The sequence below is a fragment of the Anolis sagrei genome, chromosome 1 (assembly GCF_037176765.1).
Source record: "Anolis sagrei isolate rAnoSag1 chromosome 1, rAnoSag1.mat, whole genome shotgun sequence".
Taxonomy (NCBI): domain Eukaryota; kingdom Metazoa; phylum Chordata; class Lepidosauria; order Squamata; family Dactyloidae; genus Anolis; species Anolis sagrei.
Genome location: NC_090021.1, coordinates 64,287,985 through 64,309,212, shown reverse-complemented (window position 1 = coordinate 64,309,212; position 21,228 = coordinate 64,287,985). Strand labels below are relative to the sequence as shown.

The 21,228-nt window shown below is 38.6% G+C and overlaps 1 protein-coding gene across 2 annotated transcripts in view; it reads right to left on the bottom strand.

The window, feature by feature from the left end:
• Positions 1 to 21,228, bottom strand: part of RPS6KA2 (ribosomal protein S6 kinase A2) — a 279,666-nt gene that overhangs the window by 243,618 nt on the left and 14,820 nt on the right. Inside the window, exon 1 of one of the 2 annotated variants that reach the window (XM_060753719.2) lies at positions 1,276 to 1,442. The exons of the other annotated variant lie outside the window; for it this stretch is intronic. Within the exon in view, the coding sequence (XP_060609702.2) occupies positions 1,276 to 1,323 (48 nt within the window). The 5' untranslated portion in view covers positions 1,324 to 1,442. Of the gene's footprint in view, positions 1 to 1,275; positions 1,443 to 21,228 lie in introns of those variants that run through there. 2 annotated transcript variants of the gene reach the window in all.

The following is a 21,228-nucleotide window of genomic DNA, read 5'->3' as shown; positions in this document are numbered from 1 at the left end:
CAAATGTAAGTTCAAATTCAAGTTCATGTACAAGTTCAAATTTATGTTCATGCCCTTAAATCTGGTTGACAGATCACAGAGAGATTGATTGGTAACATTTAATAAAAGTTGCCATAGTTAACCCAAAATGTTGTTTTGTCTTGAGATTTCACTAGTGGGAGAACAATACAGTTTTTTATGAGTGAAAAAGAGAAGGTATTGATTATGATTTCATATTCTGTTATTTTTTTCTCAGTTTTGCATTGTCCTGACTTAAATTATTTTTAAAAGAAAAATTGTGTATTTTTAATGCCTTGTACACTATCCAGAGAATGCAAAGTCTAAAACTGGAAGCAATAAGCAAACAAATCATGGAATGCAAGCTATCAATTTTTAAAAAAAATATTGCCAGGGGTTTTTAGCTGACCCTGGAGCAACCACACTGTTTCAAACATACTTCCAAACTTTTGTGAGTTTGGTTTTTGGTTTTTTTGGTCTTGTAAAGCCCTCATCTCCTTCTTATGGTTATTAGTGGATTAAAATGATTGAAAAGAATCAGGTACAGATTGAGTAATTGAGAGCTGATAATGCTCTATGCACAATAATTGTACATACTTCTCTCAGCATTAAATCTTAGTCATATTAAAGGGAAATTGCAACAATACCAAACTTCCTCATATATTTATCAATAAGACATAATTTAATACAGATGTTAAGTTACCTGTAATTATCTACCATAACTAAATAAAATTGCTACAAAATTTGCTCCTACTTTTTTCCTGTATATCCATTAACAACAAGGAAACATGCCTCAATATAACACTGAAATAACTGTGATCTTTCTTGCTATTTTGAGTTTTTGCCTTGCACCTCTTTTTCTTAGTGAGTTCACTAAATATACCCACTGAAAAAGGGACATGAATAAGCCACCCCACTGATTCCATGGGGTCTATCCTAAGTATGATTAAGTCTGTATTCAACTCATCTCTATTATCTGTTTCTTTAAGCCACTTATTTAACAGAAGCAGTACTGTCACACAAAACAATTTTTTTGCAATCCACACTAGAACAGGAAATATGTTTGCAAGCAAGAAACACAGTTTATACAATGTCCACACTGTGCAGCCCTTGTTTGTACCAGTGCCATGAAAAAGAAAGAACTACAAAATAGGAGTACTAATCCAAAATTCCCCATGTGGAAATAAATGAACTTCTGTAGATGAGATTATAATTGTCAAAACTTTCAATGCGTCAAGACAGCTAACACACACATACAAGAAGTACAGAGAAACATACCTTTTTGAGGAAGAATTTTTGAAATTTCCGATGAGACAGCTTTATCATTTTTATTCAGCATTGAAAAAGATCCCAGTGGTTGGATTTTTGGAACAAATCAAACCATTCTTCCAGAGGCTTCCACCTTTCATCTTCTCTGGTTATCTCTCTGTAGCTGCTTAACCCCATACGTCATACCAGACAACAGTCTCTCTCCCCCCCCCCCCCCCCAACAGCTGGAGATTACAAGCAATGGGCTAGAATGGATGTAATCTTTAACTCAGATAAAACACAGCGTCTCGGCTTTGGCTTTTAATAGTGACTAGTAGTTCTGTTTGTCAGCAAAGAGAACAGGGAAGGTAACCAAGGAGTCTCCCAGTCACATCTGTATTAAGAAAAGCCAAGAAGTTATAATAGGAATACCTTCTACCTTATCAGTTAGAAAAGAATGAGCAAAGAGAAAACAGCAAGAGGTGAGCTACTTCTCTTAACACCTGGCTTCTCCTTAAAAGCCAGTGCAACAGAAGAATCTATTTTGGTATCCAAACTGTAAACGATACCAAGCTTCGCCTGCTGTGTGGTGTTTGCCACAGCACACTTGCGAATGGTAAGCATTCCATACAAGTCAGTCATGCACAATAAAATATCGTTGAAGCTTCTTTGCATTAGTGAGAATTTTGCAAAGAATACAAATACAATAAAAGAAGGGAGGAGAGAAAAAATACATACAATTCTAACAGAGAAAATCATATTTAAACCCAAGTGCCTAATCTTGAGATACCTATGGCCAAATTCCGACTATATATAAATATAAATGTATAAAGAGCAGCAAAAGAGATTATCTCATAAATTTACTTTGCTGCTTGAAACTGTGGGCCATTTCATTATTTAATTTCAACCTGTGGTTTACAGCTACATATTTAGCATTTCTTGCATTGTTTCATAACGACTTCAAGGCATAACAAAATTATTATTTACTGCAACTCACTAATTTATTTCTTAAACGTGTTCCTTGGAAGCCCTATAAACTTAAAATGAAACATACACATAATGTTAGAATGGTTATATTAATTGATGATTAGCAATTATATACTGCTTAACAACACAGTTCTTTATATATCAACTCAGAAGTCCCACTGTATTTAAACAGACTTACCTGCTTCAAAGTGTGCATGTGACTATAGCCTTAGAGGACTGAAATAACTTCATATGATACCTAATGAATTCATTACTGGTACATATCAGGTGTTGTAGATTATATTTCAGAGGAAGAAACTACAAAACTACCTCTGAGTATTTCTTACCTAAGAAAAACCTATGACATTTGTGGGGTCAACCAGTGACTTGAAGGCACATATATAATTAGGTCCAGGACTTCCTAGCACTTCCTTCTCACAGATGTGGGATTGTTAGCTCCTGGATGCCTCCTATCTCTCACCAGCAGACATGTGGGTGGATGAAGGTTCACCTGACAGCATGAGCTATTGGGTCTCCCTTGGCTGCTGGCAACAGAAGGAGGCTCAGTAGCTGTCGCCCACTTGCATATACGGGTGAGCAAGTTCTACAGTCTCCTTCAGTTGCTGTTAGCCAAAGGAGGCCCCATAGGCCTTGCTCACCCATGCCTGCCTGCCAGGGAGAACTAGGAGGCCTCAATTGGTTGGCAGCAATTGAGGGAAGTCTCCAATTCTCAAGCCTTCACCCACCCATACACCTGCAGCTTGGAGCTATGTGGGTTCCAAGGGCAGCTAGAAGAAGAAGAAGAAGAAGAAGAAGAAGAAGAAGAAGAAGAAGAAGAAGAAGAAGAAGAAGAAGAAGAAGACTTTATTTGGAACCCACCCTATCTCCCCAAGGGGACTCGGGGCAATTCTGCAAGGAATAAATAAATACCAAATATGGGATTATTTATTTATTTATTTGTATCCTGCTTTATCCAAAAATGGGAGTGTGGCTATTATGCAATGGTGACTATTATGAAATGACAGTATATTTTGAGTGGCACACAAGGGACTCTTCCTCCTGGTCAAAACAGGATATAAGAATATGGAAAGTGCAAATATGTCTCTAACAAGATTCTTGTTGTTGACTTTGTTCCTGTATGCCTTGAAGTTGTTTCTGACTTATGAGAAACCTATGACAGAGTGTTTCTGGAAAGATTTGTGCAGATGGGGTTTGCCTTTGAAACCTTCTGAGGCTGAGAGAGTGTGACTTGCAAACGGTCATGCAATAGGTTTCCATGGTTGAGATGAACTCTGCCTCTGGCCATTGACATAAAGTTGACATAAAATTCATTTAAATATAAGCTATTTATTTATTTATTTTAGGGCTTTTATATCCCTTTCTTCTCTACCTCCTTGGAGGGAGTCAGAATGGCTAACAGTGAATAAACATTTTAAAACAACATATATAAAACAGTAAGTTAAAAATACATGTAAAATAAAATACATATAAAGCCTTTCGCCAAGTTAAAACAGCTATGTACTCATATGTATGTTTACTTCAATGTCAAAACCACTGTGCTCAATGAGAATTATTCTCAGGTAAGTATGAATAGGAGTATAGTTAAAGTGCATTTATGGGACTTTTTAAAAACTAGGAAATGGTTCCTATGTCAACCATTTGGAGGAAAGCTAAGAATACATTTCTCTTTGCTTCAGTCGACAGATGGAGGATAGCCCTTTTGTAAAATATTATGTGTACTGTTATTTTAAGGAATTAGATTGGTCTTGTGAAACTAGATCCAACCTCATCTCACAAAATGATATTTTAAAAAACTTCCGTAATTACCTGAAGTTTTCTTTAAGAAACATGCCTATCATCATCATCGGCTATCACTCACAACAGAATATTATTACCTTTCAAGTATAGAGTAATGGCAGTGGGTCCATAGGTGACTGCAGAGATCTGTTCTGGATCCACATGTTCTTTTGCAGTGAGGACATCTATTTCCAGTCCCAACAAGGGTTGGCTTGATGTTCCTTCTTCTTGACATGCTTGTTCCTTCTTCTTGACATGTTTCTCCCTTCATTTGTGCTTTTTCGAATTCCACGGCACAGTTGGTAACAGCTGAACTCCAGTTAGAATGCTCTAGGGCCAGGGCTTCCCAGTTCTCAGTGTCAATTCCACAGTTTTTATGGTTAGCTTTAAGCCCATCTTTAAATTTCTTTTGCTGTCCACCAACTTTCCATTTTCCATTCTTGAGTTGAGAGTAGAGTAACTGTTTTGTAGATTATATTTCAGATATTTCAAATTACAGTTTTGGGAGACTGTAATTGACATTCGGACAACGTGGCCATTCCAGCAAAGTTGATGGCAGAGGATCATTGCTTCAGTGCTGGTTGTCTTTCCTGCTTCTTGAATGCTGTTGTGGCTCAGTCTGAGCCTGAGTCTGAGACTGAATTGTTTGGGCCTTCTGGGCCTGCTGGGCCTTCTGAGCCTGACTTTCTGCAGGATGATGAGGAGGCTGATGGGTTACAGTTTCCTGTACATGTTCCAGACGAGGCTGATAGTGTGGCTTCTGAAGAACAAACAGCAAGCCTGTTCCCCAGGGAAAGCAATGTGCCTTTTGATAGAGATAGTGAAACTCTACAAGTGCAAGTGGAGACTCCTTTCGGTTCCCAGAGTGATCAGGCCCAGTTGGGCCAAGATAATGAGTTGTTTAGCCTTGAAGATAACAGTGAATTAATGAGTAGACAGGATCATTTGCAATTAAGAATTCGCAGAAGCACACGTCTTGCAAGCAAGTGTGAAGCCAAAGGTCAATGCAATGCTTTATGTCAGGGAAACTTATTTAATGATGTAGACGACAGGTAGGTCCAATGTTGCTCTTTCCCTGTTAACTTCTGTGGAATTACCTTGGCTTTTGCGGAACGCTCCTGGCTTCTTTGAGACTTGGATTTTGATCCTGATTTTACCTGTTTGCCATGGATTCATGTTTGACCATTGCTAAGGGATTATGCCTCATGTTATTTGTCTTTGGATCTTGGAAATTTTGCCATTGCATTTAAAACTCTGTTTTGCCTATTGAACTTTTGCATCTTTATTTCTCTGTTTTGATTTTGCTTTTTCTCAATAAACTACAAAACCTACAGCCTTGGTGTGTGGTGGTGTCTTGAGCAAGGTGAAGCTACCCTGAGTTGCGACAAATGCTGACATTTTCCCACCTGTCTTTACAGGGTTTTTTGTAGGCAGCACTGATGAAATATTTGAGAAGGTGAGATTGACATTTGTATACTGTCCACATTTCACAGGCTTATAACAAGTATCTTGATGCCCATACCTCAAACACTCTCTGCTTCATTTGAAAAAACGCTGCACTTGCAGAGCTCAGATGATGTTGTAATTTGCTGTTGATGTTGACTTTTGTGGCGAGGTGGCTACCAGGGTAGCGGAAATGGTCAATATTTTCTAATGTTACACCAGTACCCTAAATTTTTCTCATTACAGATGGACTGGTTGGTGCCCGCTGGTAGAGCACTTTGGTTTTCTCAATGTTCAATGAGAGGTCAAGCCTTTTGTATGCTTCTGAAAAGGTATTTAAAGTGGCTTGTAGGTCTTTTTCTGAATGAGCACAGACTACATTATCATCAGTATATTGCAGTTCTATAGTAGACATTGTTGTGACCCTGGTTTTGGCTTTCAGGCTGCTGAGATTAAATATAGAATAATAGAATCATAGAGTTGGAAGAGACCTAATGGGCCATCTAGTCCAGCCCCCTGCCAAGAAGCAGGAAAATTGCATTCAAAGCACCCCTGACAAATGGCCATCCAGCTTCTGTTTAAAAGCTTCCAAAGAAGGAGCCTCCACCACATTCTGGGGCAGAGAGTTCCACTGCTGAGCTGTTCTCACAGTCAGGAAGTTCTTCCTAATGTTCAGATGATATCTCCTTTCTTGTAGTTTACCACCTGTCTGATAGGCAATTTCCATGCGGGTAGGAAGTTTCCCATCAACAAGGTGCAAAATCATAGCTATGAAAATGGAAAATAAGGTTAGGACAATCACACATCCCCATTTGACACTTGATCCCACATTAAATGTGTCACTTTGGGAGTCATTGCTGTTCATGACTATTGCCATCATGTCATCATGGAAGAGCCATAAGATGTTCACAAATTTATCAGGGCATTTGATTTTTAACAGAACATTGCCTTTGAAAATGATTTTTCTTTCTTTAGAGGTTTAGTTCCATCTGATGAGCATAGAGGATGTAGGCCATGATGTGTTGGGTCATAAATAATCTTTGTGATGTTAAAGAATCCCCATGAATCATAGACATTTGTGAGGTGTTGGGTTTCCTGAGCCTTTTTTGACCACCAAATGTTCTTAAGTTCTCTGGTCATTCTTTGGACTTCAGTTTTTGCACTAGTATAGATCTTTTTTTCTTAGCAGCACACTTGATGTCCTTTTGCCATATTTGGAAGACTTTCCTTTTCTTGGATCTCATTATCATTTTCATCACATCAGTCTTGATGTTTCTTAGTTTGGTATCCAATGGTTTCTTCACAGGTTGTAATGATAGATGTCTCCCATTTATTCCAACGTTCCTCAATGTTTTCAGGGTGTTCCATGGGTAGATGATCCTTGAGTGTTGTTTGGAGAGGGGCTCATTTAGAGGAATCTTGAAAGGCTTGAGTGCTCATCTTATATCTTATCTTTCTTTCTTGGAGTCTGCATTTGGGGGCAGTCTTGATGGTCATTGTGGATTGAATTCACCTGTGGTCTGTCAAGCAGCCATCAGTGGTTGTCATGACTCTTGTGAGAAGCACATTGTGGTCATCTCTGGCATGTATAATTGCATAATGTAAGAGGCGTCAATGCTTCAGCTGGGGTTTCCATGATGTCTAAAACTTGTTTTTCTGGCAGAAGAGTGTGTTGGTGAGGTCAAGGTTGTGTTCCACACATTTGCTGAGAAGTAGGTTGCCATTTGTGTTGCTGTTTCCAATTCTGTCTTTCTCTATAGTCCTTGGCCACAGGTCAAAACTCATCTAACTCTGGCATCAAAATCACCCAAGAGGATGATTTCACAATAAAGCATTTTATTGTGGCATGAGATTTGCGGACTACAGCCCGTTTAATCAGATTTATGGATCTATTTCCTCATCTGGTATATTATTGTTGACACTGTAGTACAGAGGGGGCAATTGTAGTTTGCAAGGTCAGAATGAACTGAAATGTAGTAAATACACACAGTGACCATTTTCATTATATTAATAAGTAGTAGTTGGGTACAAGCATCCTCGAATGAATGAGATGATTGGTACATTTAGAGCCCTTCCACACAGCCATATAACCCAGAATATCAAAACAGATAACCCACAATATCTGATTTGAACTGGGTTATCTGAGTCTACACTGCTATATAACCCAGTTCAATGTGGATTTTATACAGCTGTGTGATAAAAAGACACCGACCCAATTCATGTCACAGGGGATAAGAAATTCATCTCATGGTGAATTCTTAGCCCTTTCTTGTTGGAATCATTATTTGAAGTTTTTTCTTCTCCATTCCAGTGTGGTAACATTGAGGGCAGAGACAGAGTGTCCTGGGAGACTGAAGTGATCCCACACTCAATTTTATTATTCTCTTTTTTGATGTCAGAAGTATGACTATTTATTTATTTATGGTAGTACAAGTGCTGGTTACCACAAGTTTGGATTTTCGCAATGTGCTGTGCATTAGGCTACCTCTATACCAAATTTGGAAACTCCACTTAGTTCAAAACATATAAATAAACATCATCATCATCATCATAAAGCATGGCAGCCAATTGGCTATAATTAATTGCTATTGCTTTAACTCTGTATGTATTTATGGTTTTATACTGTGTTATTGATTGTGGCATCGAATTGCTGCCTTTGTTAATTGCTCTGAATCGTCGTCCCCCCCCCCCCCCGGGGGGGTTGAGAAGGTCAGGGTAAAAATGCTGTAAATAAATAAATAAATAAATAAATAAGGGAACATCTAGGAATGAACATATTACACCTATATTAAAATTACTCTATTGGTTGTCAATACGTTTCTGAAGAAGTATGCAGTATTGGTTACAACCTTTAATGCTTTCTCCTGTATAATGTGCTCCATACACTTAGGTCCTCTGGGGAACATTTACTTCAGCCAGAACCCAACCTTTTCATCAGCTACCCCTGGACTGTGGAATGACCTGCTGGAAAAGATGAACAGCTAAATGAACTGTCAGGATTTGAAACAGAATTGAAGATCTATCTCTTCTTGGCAGGACTACCCAGTAAATTTAAACTATGAATTTTAAATTTACATTTTGTTAGTACTGGTATTTTATTCTGTGTTCTATCTTTTTAATATATGTATTTTATGGTGCTTTGTTTTTATTTATGTGTTTTAACTATGTTGTGCCCCACTTCATGTGAAGACGTGGGTAACTGATGATGATGATGATGATGATGATGATGATAGTTTGTTTTTATTCATGTTTCATCAGAAAAAAGTATTATTGACTGCAGCATACTCCCAGAAAACTGTACATAATATTCTATGCAAAATGATCTAAAAGTCTTCTCGTATACATTGTACACTCTAGGCATGTTTCCCTCTTGATGAATTGTCACCTTGTCATGGTGAAGGGGCTCATGTGTTCCAGTGAACCTGCATATGCAGCCATTGGAGTCTTGTGCTCCCAGGGAGGTCTTCCAGGACAGCCAGATCACAGGGGCTGCCCTGTCACAAACCAAGCACAATGGCAGAGCAGGTGGAACATGGTACAACAAACCAACAAAAGTCCAATGGCGATCGGTGAGTGGCAATGGGGGCAGGACTGTGAAATCTGGAAGTCCCTAGGCACAGATTGGCACATGGGCAGTGGATATGGATTCAGTTGTTCTGCCTCAAGGTCTGACACAATTGAGCAGTCTGGCAGCTGTATACATGGCTGAGCAACCCTATTTAGGATCCAGTTTGCTCACCCCATATGGGGAGGGGGCTATAAAAGGTGCCCTAAACATAGTCTGCCTTCCTTATCATTGACTGGACTGCTACATCCAGAGGGGTCAAAACATTGAGGTCAAAAAAGACAAATGGATTCTGGAATGTGGATCATATGGACACTGTTGGATAAGACAGACAATGAACATCCTGAACACAGGACTGCTATTGTTGCAAGGGAGCTGAGGGAGCAACATCGATATAGCAGTGCTCCAAGAGACTCAGAGAGCAGTAGAGGGACTGCTGAAGGGAGAAAAGGGAGGCTACACCTGCTTCTAGAAGGGACTGCCTAAACAAGAATGAAGAATACATGAAGTTGGCTTTGCTGTCAGTAATGACTTCATGAAGCATCTGTCTAAAGCACCCATTGGCATTAACAAATGACTCTCAATCCAACAAATTTATCTTGCCAAAAAACAGCAGGTAACTATCATAAGTGCCTACACACCAAAACTAGATGCTGGTGAAGACATCAAGGATTTTTTTTTACTGTCAGCTGGACACCGTCCTATTGGAGATACCTAAGGAGGATTTAATCATCCCCTCTCTACTTCAATGTCAACAATAATCTACCAGATGAGGTAAAAGATCCATAAATCTGATTAAATGGGCTGTAGTCCACAAAGGCTCATGCCACAATAAAATGTTTAGTGTTCAAGGTGTCATAAAAGTCTTTGTTGTTTTTGTTGCTACTCTCCTGGGATTCATATCAGAATAAGAATAGACTATATTTTCCTGTGCTTTAGAAAAATTATACCAAACCAGTTTGAGTATGGAGGGTTTCCTTTTATTTAAAAATGTTATTTCAGCCTTCCTGAGAGGTATCACAACTCCACTACTTACAGTGATTCCTGTGAGCCCTTGAAGTTAGTGACAGATCGTTGCTTACAGCTGTTATTTTCCAAAAGGCTAACCTTAACATTTCCAGGTTGTTTAGAATACTGTACAGCCAAGATACAAACTAGTTATTTTGTGCACTTAAACAAGGAAAACTTCTTTACTCCTCAGAAAACAGAATGAGGATTGATGAGATTGTCATTTCTATATAATGTTGTTGCATAATTGTTGTACCCTTATTTCAGCTCAAAGAAGGAGCTTGGTAAGATATGGGAATTTGATGGGTAAAGACTTTAACTATACAAAGCTTAGCAAGGCAAACCACTGTGTATATCCAATAAGTGACTGAATTCTATTAGCTAAGTTTGTGAATCCACCAGATTTGTGGATCCATCAAGAGTTCAGTCAGTTTCCGTGTTCAAAGGCAGAATGATGCTGGATGCCAGCTTCCTGGAAGCAACAATGGAAGAGACTGTTGTTTTTGAACTGAGTTTGGTTTGATGAGTCACAAACTGCATGAGCTTTCCTGTGTGAGTAAGGTTGTGAGATGTTTCTCTTAAGTATTGGCTTCATACCAAAAACGTCATAAAGTTCCATCTTAGTTTATTTGCAGACCAAGGAGTATGCGTACAAGAAGACAGGGAAAGAGCAAACAACAAAGCTGGCCAGCTGTTGTTTGCTAGCTAAAATCTGAGTTTTATATTCTCTGAACACCAAGAGACATGTATTAACGAAGAATAATATATTTTACAGAATCATGCAGTAAAAAAACCAGTGTCAGATAGATACTGGTTTTTTTACTGCATGATTCTGTAAAATATATTATTCTTCGTTAATCTAGAAAATTCCATTTCTACTAAGGTGAAACATTCAGTTTTTCCACAAAACCTTTTATGCAGTGAAGAATAGATTTAATGTATAGGACAGTGGTTCACAATCTGGGCGTCGGGATCCCTAGGGGGTCATGAGGGGGTGTCAGAGGGGTCATAAAAGGCCATCAGAAAACACAGTATTTTCTGTTGGTCATGGGGGTTCTGTGTGGGAAGTTTAGTCCAATTGTATCATTGGTGGGATTTGGAATGTTCTTTGATTGTAGGTAAACTATAAATCCCAGCAACTAAAACTCCTAAATGTCAAGTCTCTTTTCCCCAAACTCCACCAGTGTTCACATTTGAGCATTTTGAGTATGCATGCCAAGTTTGGTGAAGGTCCATAATTGTTTGAGTTAACAGTGTTCTTTGGATGTAAGTGAACTACAACTCCAAAGCTCAAGGTCAATGCCCACCAAACCGTTCCAGTATTTTCTGTTGGTCATAGGAGTTCTGTGTGCCAAGTTTGGTTCAATTCCATCATTGGTGGAGTTCAGTATGCTCTTTGATTATAGGTTAACTATAAATCCCTGTAACAACAACTCCCAAATGACAAAAAACAAACCTCCCCCATTTGAACCACCAGTATTCAAATTTGGGCGTATTGGGTATTTGTGCCAAATCTGGTTCAGTGAATGAAAATACATCCTGCATATCAGATATTTATGTTATGATTCATAACAGTAGCAAAATTACAGTTATGAAGTAGCAACAAAAACAATGTTCTGATTGGGGGTCACCACAACATGAGGAACTGTATTAAGGGGTCACGACATTAGGAAGGTTGCGAAACATTGGTATAGGATCATAGATGCATGCTATACTATAGTGCAATGAGGTTCTGTGGGAGAACTAAGTATTCCACATGCTTGTCTCAAACCCATGGTTTCCTGATTTCTTCTGAGATTTTGAAGAATCAAAGAAATAAGATTAGACACCCATATTAATTCACACCTTGAATCCAAAATTATAGAACTAAGATGGTAAAAATGCTCATGAAATCTCTTTTTGTTGAACAAGGGAGACCTCTACTGTCGGGTAAATGTAATGATCTGCTCTTTCACTATGTGAAAAATTAATCTGTTAAACAATGGCAAGCAAATTGATTTCCAGCAGTTAAAATTTATTTAATGACTGATAAATGAAAAATACTAAGCATTTCAAGACTACTATTGTTACAATATTGTAAGAATTAGCATATGTGTATTAAAGTATCAACCTGGTATATTATATAAAAGATTCATAGAAAGTTATGTAGACTATAGAGTAATTTGTTATGTGTCTACTGAGAAGCCTATACTAATTTGGGTTAGATGAACTGAGAAGATTTGTGACTACAACCTGCCAATTTCCTGCATGGCAGGGGGTTGGACTAAATGGCCCATGTGGTCTCTTCCAACTCTATGATACTATGATTGTATGTCAGAGAGCTTATTGTGAGTTAGACCGTTTGGGGGCAGGAAAAAAAACTGAGGCAGAAATCATCCTCATGTTTCTAGGATAGGAAGGATGTGGATAAGTCTCCATTTGAGAATACTCCACGCAGGCATGTAGCCGGGGGGGGGGGGGGGGGGGGGGGCTTTGGGGGCTTCAGCCCCCCCCCCCCCCAATTCTCATGGTGGCTCGCGAAAATGCCTTACTGGTACATTATTTAAACTGTTATGTTTATTAATATCATGATCTGATCACCATGCTCAATATATCTCATATGCATGGGGGCATTGGGGTAACGATACAAAAGGTTTGCTAGAGTAGACCCTCTTTCACTCAGACTCAGCCCCCCCCCCCCCCCAAATCAAAATCCTGGCTACGGGCCAGACTCCACATGTCTACATGGAACCCTATAGAAGAATATATTGCATATGAAGATCTGGAAGGCCAGAACTGAGAGGAAAAAGACCAGTTTAATGTGGACACTGTTACTGTTTCAGAGATGACTACATTATTTCACATTGGATTTAGCTGACTCCCTCCATCTAACTCCCAGATTTAACATTTAAGAGCTGTATCTCAGTAGAGAGTTTGGAATAATCACTCATTAGTGCACAAGAGAGTCTATTTTTGATGGACTGGAAATGACCACAAGCAATCTGATTGCTTGGGACAATCAAGATTCATCCTAGTGAAAATGAATAGGATTTCATGAAATCATAGAGTTGGAAGAGCCCTTGTGGGCCATCCAGTCCAACCCCCTGACAAGAAGCAGAAAAATTGCATTCAAAGCACCCCCAACAGATGGCCATCCATCTGTTTAAAAGCCTCCAAAGAAGGAGCCTCCACCACACTTCAGGGCAGAGAGTTCCACTGCTGAACAGCTCTGACAGTCAGGAAGTTCATCCTCATGTTTAGGTGGAATCTCCTTTCCTGTAGTTTGAAGCCATTACTCTATATCCTGGTCTTTTCTACTGTGGTGCCTTACACAAGGAGCAGGATATATGTAGTCTTCTGTGCCTTGGACCATGAAAAGATCCAACGAGTCTTCAGGAAATAAAGCTAAACTGCTTATTTGGGGGAAGGATATTAAAGGCAAAGTTGAAGTACTTTGGCCACATAATGAGAAGGCAGGAAAGCTTAGAGAAGACAATGATGCTGGGGAAAATGGAAGGAAAAGGAAGAGGGGCTGGCCAAGGGCAAGATGGATGGAAGTGACTGGCTTAGTATGGTGCAATGAGTCCTTGAAGTGACTGGCTTGACTCTGAAGGAGCTGGAGGTGGTGACGGCCAACAGGGAGCTCTGGCATGGGCTGGTCTATAAGGTCATTAAGAGTTGGAAGCGACTGAACGAATAAACAAAAACAGCTGTAAATAAATGGGTTTCATTAAGAGCCCTGCCACATCCATAGAAATTGTCTTAGAATTACATTGTCTAATCAGTTTGTATTCTTACAGTCATCTTTGAAATAGGTATTAAGGTTGAACCAAAACATTTTTCAACTTGAAATACAGGATAATTTGTTGCATTTTTCCCCTGCTTCAACACACAGAAGCTGACTGGACTTGAAGTTTGAATCTTATATCAAGACAAGTAATAGCATTGCATTCTCTACAATACCCCGAGGACAGAAGGCTAGTTTGGGCAGTATGGTGGTTTCCATGCCAGAGGGGTGACAAATTCATTTTAGATTTCAGTGTAAACTTTAAAGCAGTTATCCAGGATGCTGACACCAATTTCATGATAGAATTCAGCACCTGTACAACTCCTTTAAAATTAAAAATAAAACCACATCATCGGCCTCCTGCTGATATGGATGCCACCAGCCATCACTGAGTATCATGAATATAGAGCAGAAGATGTCAGCTAGATGTATCTGTATTTATGTCATTTAGGAAAGATATGAAGACTTGAAGCAACTTTTAACTGAAGTCAGGCACTTTGCGATCATATGGGGAATTTTAGACTAATTTTAACTTTTATTGTTTATAATACAGAAGTTGCTAAGGAGCATTCTTGGAACTTTTATTGTCTGTTCTAGTTAATGGTTTTATGTTTCTACTATGTATATTTTTAAAGATGATGTGAGCCACTTTGGGTCTGCTCTGGAAAAAGGCGGTACAGAAATCTCAGAAATAAATAAATAAATAGGCTACTGCCACTGCCCATTCATCCCCAATATATTGCACTCTGCTAATGAAAGTCCAAACTTTCCTTAGAATAGTTCCAACTCTACTTGTTGTGTATTATAATATGAAGAAACAGCCCAGAACATGGCATACAAAAGAGATCTGCAGAAGGCATGTCCAACTATGGTGGCCATTTTTGTACATCTCTGGGCCAGAACTGAAAACTTGACAAAAATCAGAAGTGACAAGAGTCTGTTCCCAGGTTATTTTCTGAAATTTCAGAAATTCTCAGAAATTAATTAGGATTTCAGAGAATTTCTGAGGTATGTTTTCATCTGTAATAAATAATTTAAGGGTGTAGCTGGAGTGTATGAAACGCTTAGGCAGAACAAAAAACCAACAAAAATGAGTCGAAGCTGTAGGTCACACTCTCTTCACTCTTTCCTTAGAGGTTACTTTCCCAGGAACATTTACGCTGTTATTTTTTATGTATTTACTTGCCTGTATTGTTCAGTGAGTACATGCAGAACTTTTTTTTTAGTAGATATGCATCAGACTGCACTGTCAGAAGACCCTACAGTGAGGTTCAGGTATAGATATGCTTCTGTTCCCTGATGTGTAGAATCATAATTGAAACATAGAGTTGGAAGAGACCTCATGGTCCATCCAGTCCAATCCCCTGCCAAGAAGCAGGAATATATGGACATCCAGGATAGAAAAGAGGTGGTTGCTACCATGAGTATATTATGAAGGAAGTTCATACTCTTTCCTTCCTTCCTTTCTTCCTTCCTTCCTTCCTTCCTTCTGGACTTGGAGCATGATCCTGACACATAATATGTATCACAAAGTACACATATTTTTCAGTTTTTAGTATGGCAGTTCAGTTTTAGCTAGGGTCCACAGGATGGCAGTATTGCCTGCTGATAGGAAAGGAAGAGCTAAGAAATATCTGAGAATGTGTTTCTTCTCACTTTTTCTTTTTCTGGGGAAGTAAATGTCCATACAATGACACAGATGGCAGATCTTACTACCACTCAAAGGGTGGACTCTAACTAGCAATCATCCCCTTTAAATTTGGAACAAGAACACACACATATCATGCTACTAGGCTATAACTCCCACAATATTCTTCTTCGTCTTCTCTCTTTTCAAAATCTGGGAGTTTGATTGAAATGCTTATCAACATGATACATGAAAAATATATGTTAAATTATTCTCATGGTGAAATTAAGGAGCACACACCCATTCCCCTAGATATAAAATAAAGTTTATATTTAGAATCATATGTGATAAGACATACAGGATAAGTAAATACATCTTGGTTAATTAAAGAAATGAATTTTACATATCTAGTTAAGTACCCCTGTCTGTATCTGTCTATAAATAAAAAATAGTCATATGGGGCAAAAAAACATATTAATTTCTAGACAATACCCACATAATGTTTTGGCAGCACGCACCAATGTAGCCATTTTCCACCAAGCCTTAACACAAACCATCCTTCAATACAGGAGCTAAACTAATTTACTTGAAATGACTTGATCCTAGTGATTTTGAATTCTGGACTGGGGTTTGTTGTCAGGTGTGCCACAGACATTATTGGGGTTTGTCTTCAGGTGTGCTGCAGATATTATTTTTATTGTTATTATATTTTTGTTATTATATTTATTAATACCACGCTTTATCTCCCCCAAAGGGGACTCAAAGCGGTTTAAGAAAAAAGCATCAGCATAACCATTTAAAATATACAAATATACGAATATTAAAACAGGATTAAGTATAAACAGTATTTTAAAATTCCCAGTTAAAAACCATTAAAACAAAATTGAAGTTAAAAACCACAACACCCCTCGAATTGATCTTTAACATCTTCATCTTCAAAAGCCTAAATAGGAAGGTTTTAGCCTGCCACTGGAAGAACACCAGGGAGGGTGCCATTCTGGCTTCCCTGGGCAGGGAGTTCCAGAATCAAGAGGCAGCCACTGAGAAGGGGGGCTCGCTCTCTTGTTCCCACCAAACAAACTTGTGGTAAAAGTAGGACTGAGAGAAGGGCTTCTCCTGAAGATCTAAGGGTCTGGGCAGATTCGTAGAAGGGATGCAATCACCCAAATAGCCTGGACCTGAAGTGTCTAGAGCTTTAAAGGTCATAACCAGCACTTTGAATTGTACCCAGAATCAGACTGGCAACCAGTGGAACTGCTGCAACAGGGGGGTTTTCCACCTCCTGTAACCAGGTCAATTTAGAAACTGTTGTGGTTTGCAATGATTCTGAGGGCTCAGAGGATGAGGTAGGAGATTTGGTGGGGTCTTTAGAGAAAGCTGTGGGAGATAGAAGTGGCATGGAAAGATGTGTTAATGAATTGCCTGCTAGTTCTCAGGATGTCAGAGAAAGTGAAAGTTTTCCCTATGAGAATCTGCTAGAATTTGCTCGTGGGAGGAATGTGGAGGAGGACAAGTTTGTAAGATCAGAAAGGTTGAGATATTAGCATGAGGGTGTAAAACAAAGGCAGGCTAAATTTTCCCAGTGGCTTCAGGATAAGCAAAAGTGGAGCAGGTGTGCAAAAAGTGATGTCATGGGTAGAAATTAAAGCTTTAAGTGGGTCCCTTCCAGTTAGCCTTGTTGTGAGAATAATGTTGCTTTCTAAGTGTGAACATCTCTCAAGTGTTCTGCCTTTGGTTCATGTATCCCATTTCGTGGATTTTTGGGTCCTGTTCATGTAATTCCTGTTTTAAGTTTCAAGTTCCTGGATTTTGCATTCTTGCCATGTTATTCCTGTTTTAAGTTTCAAGTTCCTGGATTTTTGGATCACCGTTCATGTATTCATGGTTTTTGGTTCGGGATTAGATCATGCTCCGGTTTTAAGTCCCTATTATAACTTTCTTCAATTATATGGATTTTTGCCTTGTTTCTTGCAATGGTTTTAAGAGAACTGCGAAGTAGCTGAATCCTTGTGAGTTGTTTCCTGGAATTGTTTCATACCTTTGCTCAGTACATTTGGATTAACTGGTTTTGCCTTTTGAGTTTTTGATTGTACTGTTATTGTGCCTTTTTCTATCATTTACTTTATACTTAATAAACTTTACTTAGTGGATTCTTTCACCCCTACATGGTGCATGGGTGAAAACGTAACCTATGGCTGGGATGCAACAGCAACCTGGCTGGAGCTTGTTTGGACCAGTTGAAGTTTCTGAGCACTCCTCAGAGGCAGTCCCATGTAGAGCGCATTACAGTAGTTCGAATAGGATGCATCTAAGGCATGTACCACCATGGACAGATCTGGCTTCTCAAGGAATGGGAGCCATTGGTGCACAAATTTTAATTGTGCAAAGGCCCTCCCAGCCACCATAGATACCTGGGCTTCCAGGTTCAGCACTGAGTCCAGGAGGACCCAAACTGTGAACCTGTGTCTTCAGGGCGAATGTAACCCCATCCTGAACAGGCTGAATCCCTATTTCCTGGTCTGCCTTCTGACTGACCAGAAACACCTCTGTCTTACCTGGATTAAGTTTCAATTTATTTTCCTTCATCTAGACCATTACTGATGACAGGCACTGGTTTAGGCTCAGGACAGCTTCCTTGGTACCATATTCCAAAACTTCGGATGATCCCTCCCAGCGGTTTCATGTATATGTTAAACAGCATGGGAGACAAAATGGAACTCTGAGGAACCCCACAGGTCAATGGCCAGGGGTTCAAACAGGAGTCCCCTAGCACCACCTTCTAGGTATGGCCTCCAGGAAGGATCAGAGCCACTGTAAGACAGTGCCTCCCAGTCCCATCCCAGCAAGATGGGCCAGAAGAATACTATGGTCAATGGTATCGAAAGACACTGAGAGATCCAGGAGAACCAATAGGAAAACTAGACACTCCCCCTGTGTAGTTCTCTTCGTAAGTCATCCACCCAGGTGACCAAAGATGCCTCTGTTCCATAACCAGAATACATTACAGAATATGCTCAAGTTGCTGAGCATATGCTAAGTGCTCCCCAGTGCCTTAAGTTTGGCTGCTTGTTCTTTTCCAGTAATTATGGTGCAGCAGGTACCATCATTACTGGGTAGGCTTGTCCAACATACCCTGACTGAGCTTATTTGGTGATGATAGAAAAGAACAGGAACTGAGCAACCAATTAAGTTCAATTAGTAACTACCATACATTGCAATTAGAACAAAGTAACTATACAGGTCCCTGTCTATTATGGCAATATTGGATAAACCTGTTCATAAGCAGCAGCAGTGACATTAATGGGGGAACCGAGCTGGCTTTGTGGGAAGGCAACTAAATGCTCAGCAAGAACTTCATTTTGCTTAGGGGACAAGCAACATCTCCAAAAAATGCCCTGACAAATACATGTGGGGTGCTGATGTCAGAGTGTTTTTTTTTTTTTGTTAATTCGGTAAAGTACTATGCACATTAATGGTGGCTATGATTGTTCCTATTGTCATTAAAGCTTCAAGATGCTACTTTGGTTATGAATTCTCAACTTCACTTTAATTCATTTTAATGCACTAACCTTATTCAAACGAAGGTATGTAATGCCCATTTCACCAAACCCAGAATGAGACAAGTGGTATTTTAAGTAGAATAGTTGACAAAGAAAGATTTTAACTACCATTAACTGCCTCTTCAGTAATAATGGGAAATGTGTTTTATACCTTTTAGTGCATCAATGACTCACTGTTGTGTCTGTCTGACAACACATAAGAAGTTGCTGCACTTTGCCTTTTTGCTTTCTGCTGCGGCTGCTTGTTTTCTGGAGGTATTTGGTAGTTTTTGAGCAATTATGTTGCTATTTCAATTCTAAGAAACACATAGAGAGTAATTTTTTTAAAAAAATTGTTTCCAAAAGCCACGGTGCATAGATTTGTATTTCTTTTTATCATATTTATTACATTTTATTTCAACAAAGTAGTAACCCAACTGTAAAAGCAAAAGCAAAATACATACATATGTTTTAAAATAAAAATAATAAAAACACAAATAAATAAACAGCAAACAAATGCAAGTACTGTACTTATGCAAAAACGAATAATAAAAATAAGATTTCCCATTTTTCTACTAGTGATGCATGTTTTGATGATACCTTAAGTACCATTATTTGTATACATTTTAAAAAACTTCAACACCATAATTATGAGCAAGAGTTAATTTTCAAAGCTCAAAAAGGCATTCCATTTCCATTATCTCCCAAATATACAAGACACATGTACCAGTCTTCATGAAAGTTACCTATTGATTTTCTGTTAACATAGTAAACCTACTTATTTCTGCTGTTTTGAATAATTTTGTTTCCAGTTCTCCACCAAGGTGAACTCTATATTTTTCTATGGCTGTGCATAAAGTAATCTAGCTAATGTGACTATTTACATAAACATTTTCCATGATATTTTATCTGCCTATTGGACAATCCTAATAAGAAGATTTCTGGTTTAAATGGGATTTCAAAATTGAGTATTTTTAAAAAATCACTATTGATCTGCTTCTCTCTCTCTCTCTCCCTTTATTTCTTGCTTTATTGCAGGATCCTCCATAGATGAAATAGTGAGCCTTATTGTTTTTTGTTTTTGTTTTTTTTTTTCATTTCTAGCATTTGTTCTTACAACCTCTGTTTATTTTTGCTAGCATGAGATACCACCTAAATATCATTTTATATATATTCTTCTTTGGATCACTCCAAAGTATGAATGTCAACCTTTTTTACACACATTTGCCATTGTTCTAATTTTTTTGACCAGGGACCACTTTGACCAGGGACCACTCTCCAACATTAGTACCAAAAGGGTTATGAAACATTTTTTGGTAACTTTAGATTCAGTTTGGTTATTTGGGGTGCTGATTCAGAAAACTGCATTGGATAGACCACATCAGCTCTAGTTTCTGATACAGAAATATGACATCCAGTAGTCTCCACCGGCTCACCTACAGAAAACCATATTTAATAAGCCTCGGTACTATAAGAGGCTTTCATGAGATAAGTCGCTCTTGTTGCAACAATGTAATAACAGTGAGGCCGAGGTCTATATTTTAGTTATTGCGAACCACTAGTGGTCCATGGACCACAGTTTGAGAACCACTGTTCCAATTCAATGTGTTGTCCCAAATTTTGTATATTCCAAATACTCCAAATGTTGGAAGTTATGTAAGGTCAACTCTGATTAGTGTTTGGATGAGAAACCACCAAATAATAGAAGAGGTTGTAGGCTATATTTAGGGTGGAGGGAATGGCAAAACCACCTTTGAATATTCCTTATCTAAGAAAACCCTGTGGAATTCATAGGTTTAACATATGTCAGCAGGTGACCCGAAGACTTATACACACACATTAATTTAAGTAACTTATTTTAAAACTTCACCATTAACTTAATTGCAGAAGTTCATACTCTATTGTCAAGATGTGCAGCAATTTCCAATGAAGATCAGTAGAATAAAATCAATGCTTTGTAAGAAACTGCACAGAAAATTTCCCCCATGTCAAATCAAAAGACCAATTTCAGTTATTTGCGCTCAGCATGAGAAAGAGAGAAAAGATAATGAATACAAGCATCAGATGTTTGCTTGATTATAATTATTTGAGTTAATGTAAAATGTCAGTATTAAATTATGCCTAAATAGGGCAGATATTTACACTTGCATTTTTTAGCTGAAATTAAATTCCTAGGTGTTATACAAGAATATTATTTAGCATTACAAAGGCACAGAATTGTTTGGAATACATTGTTGTTGGCATGACAACAAAAGCAAGAAGGTAACATCTA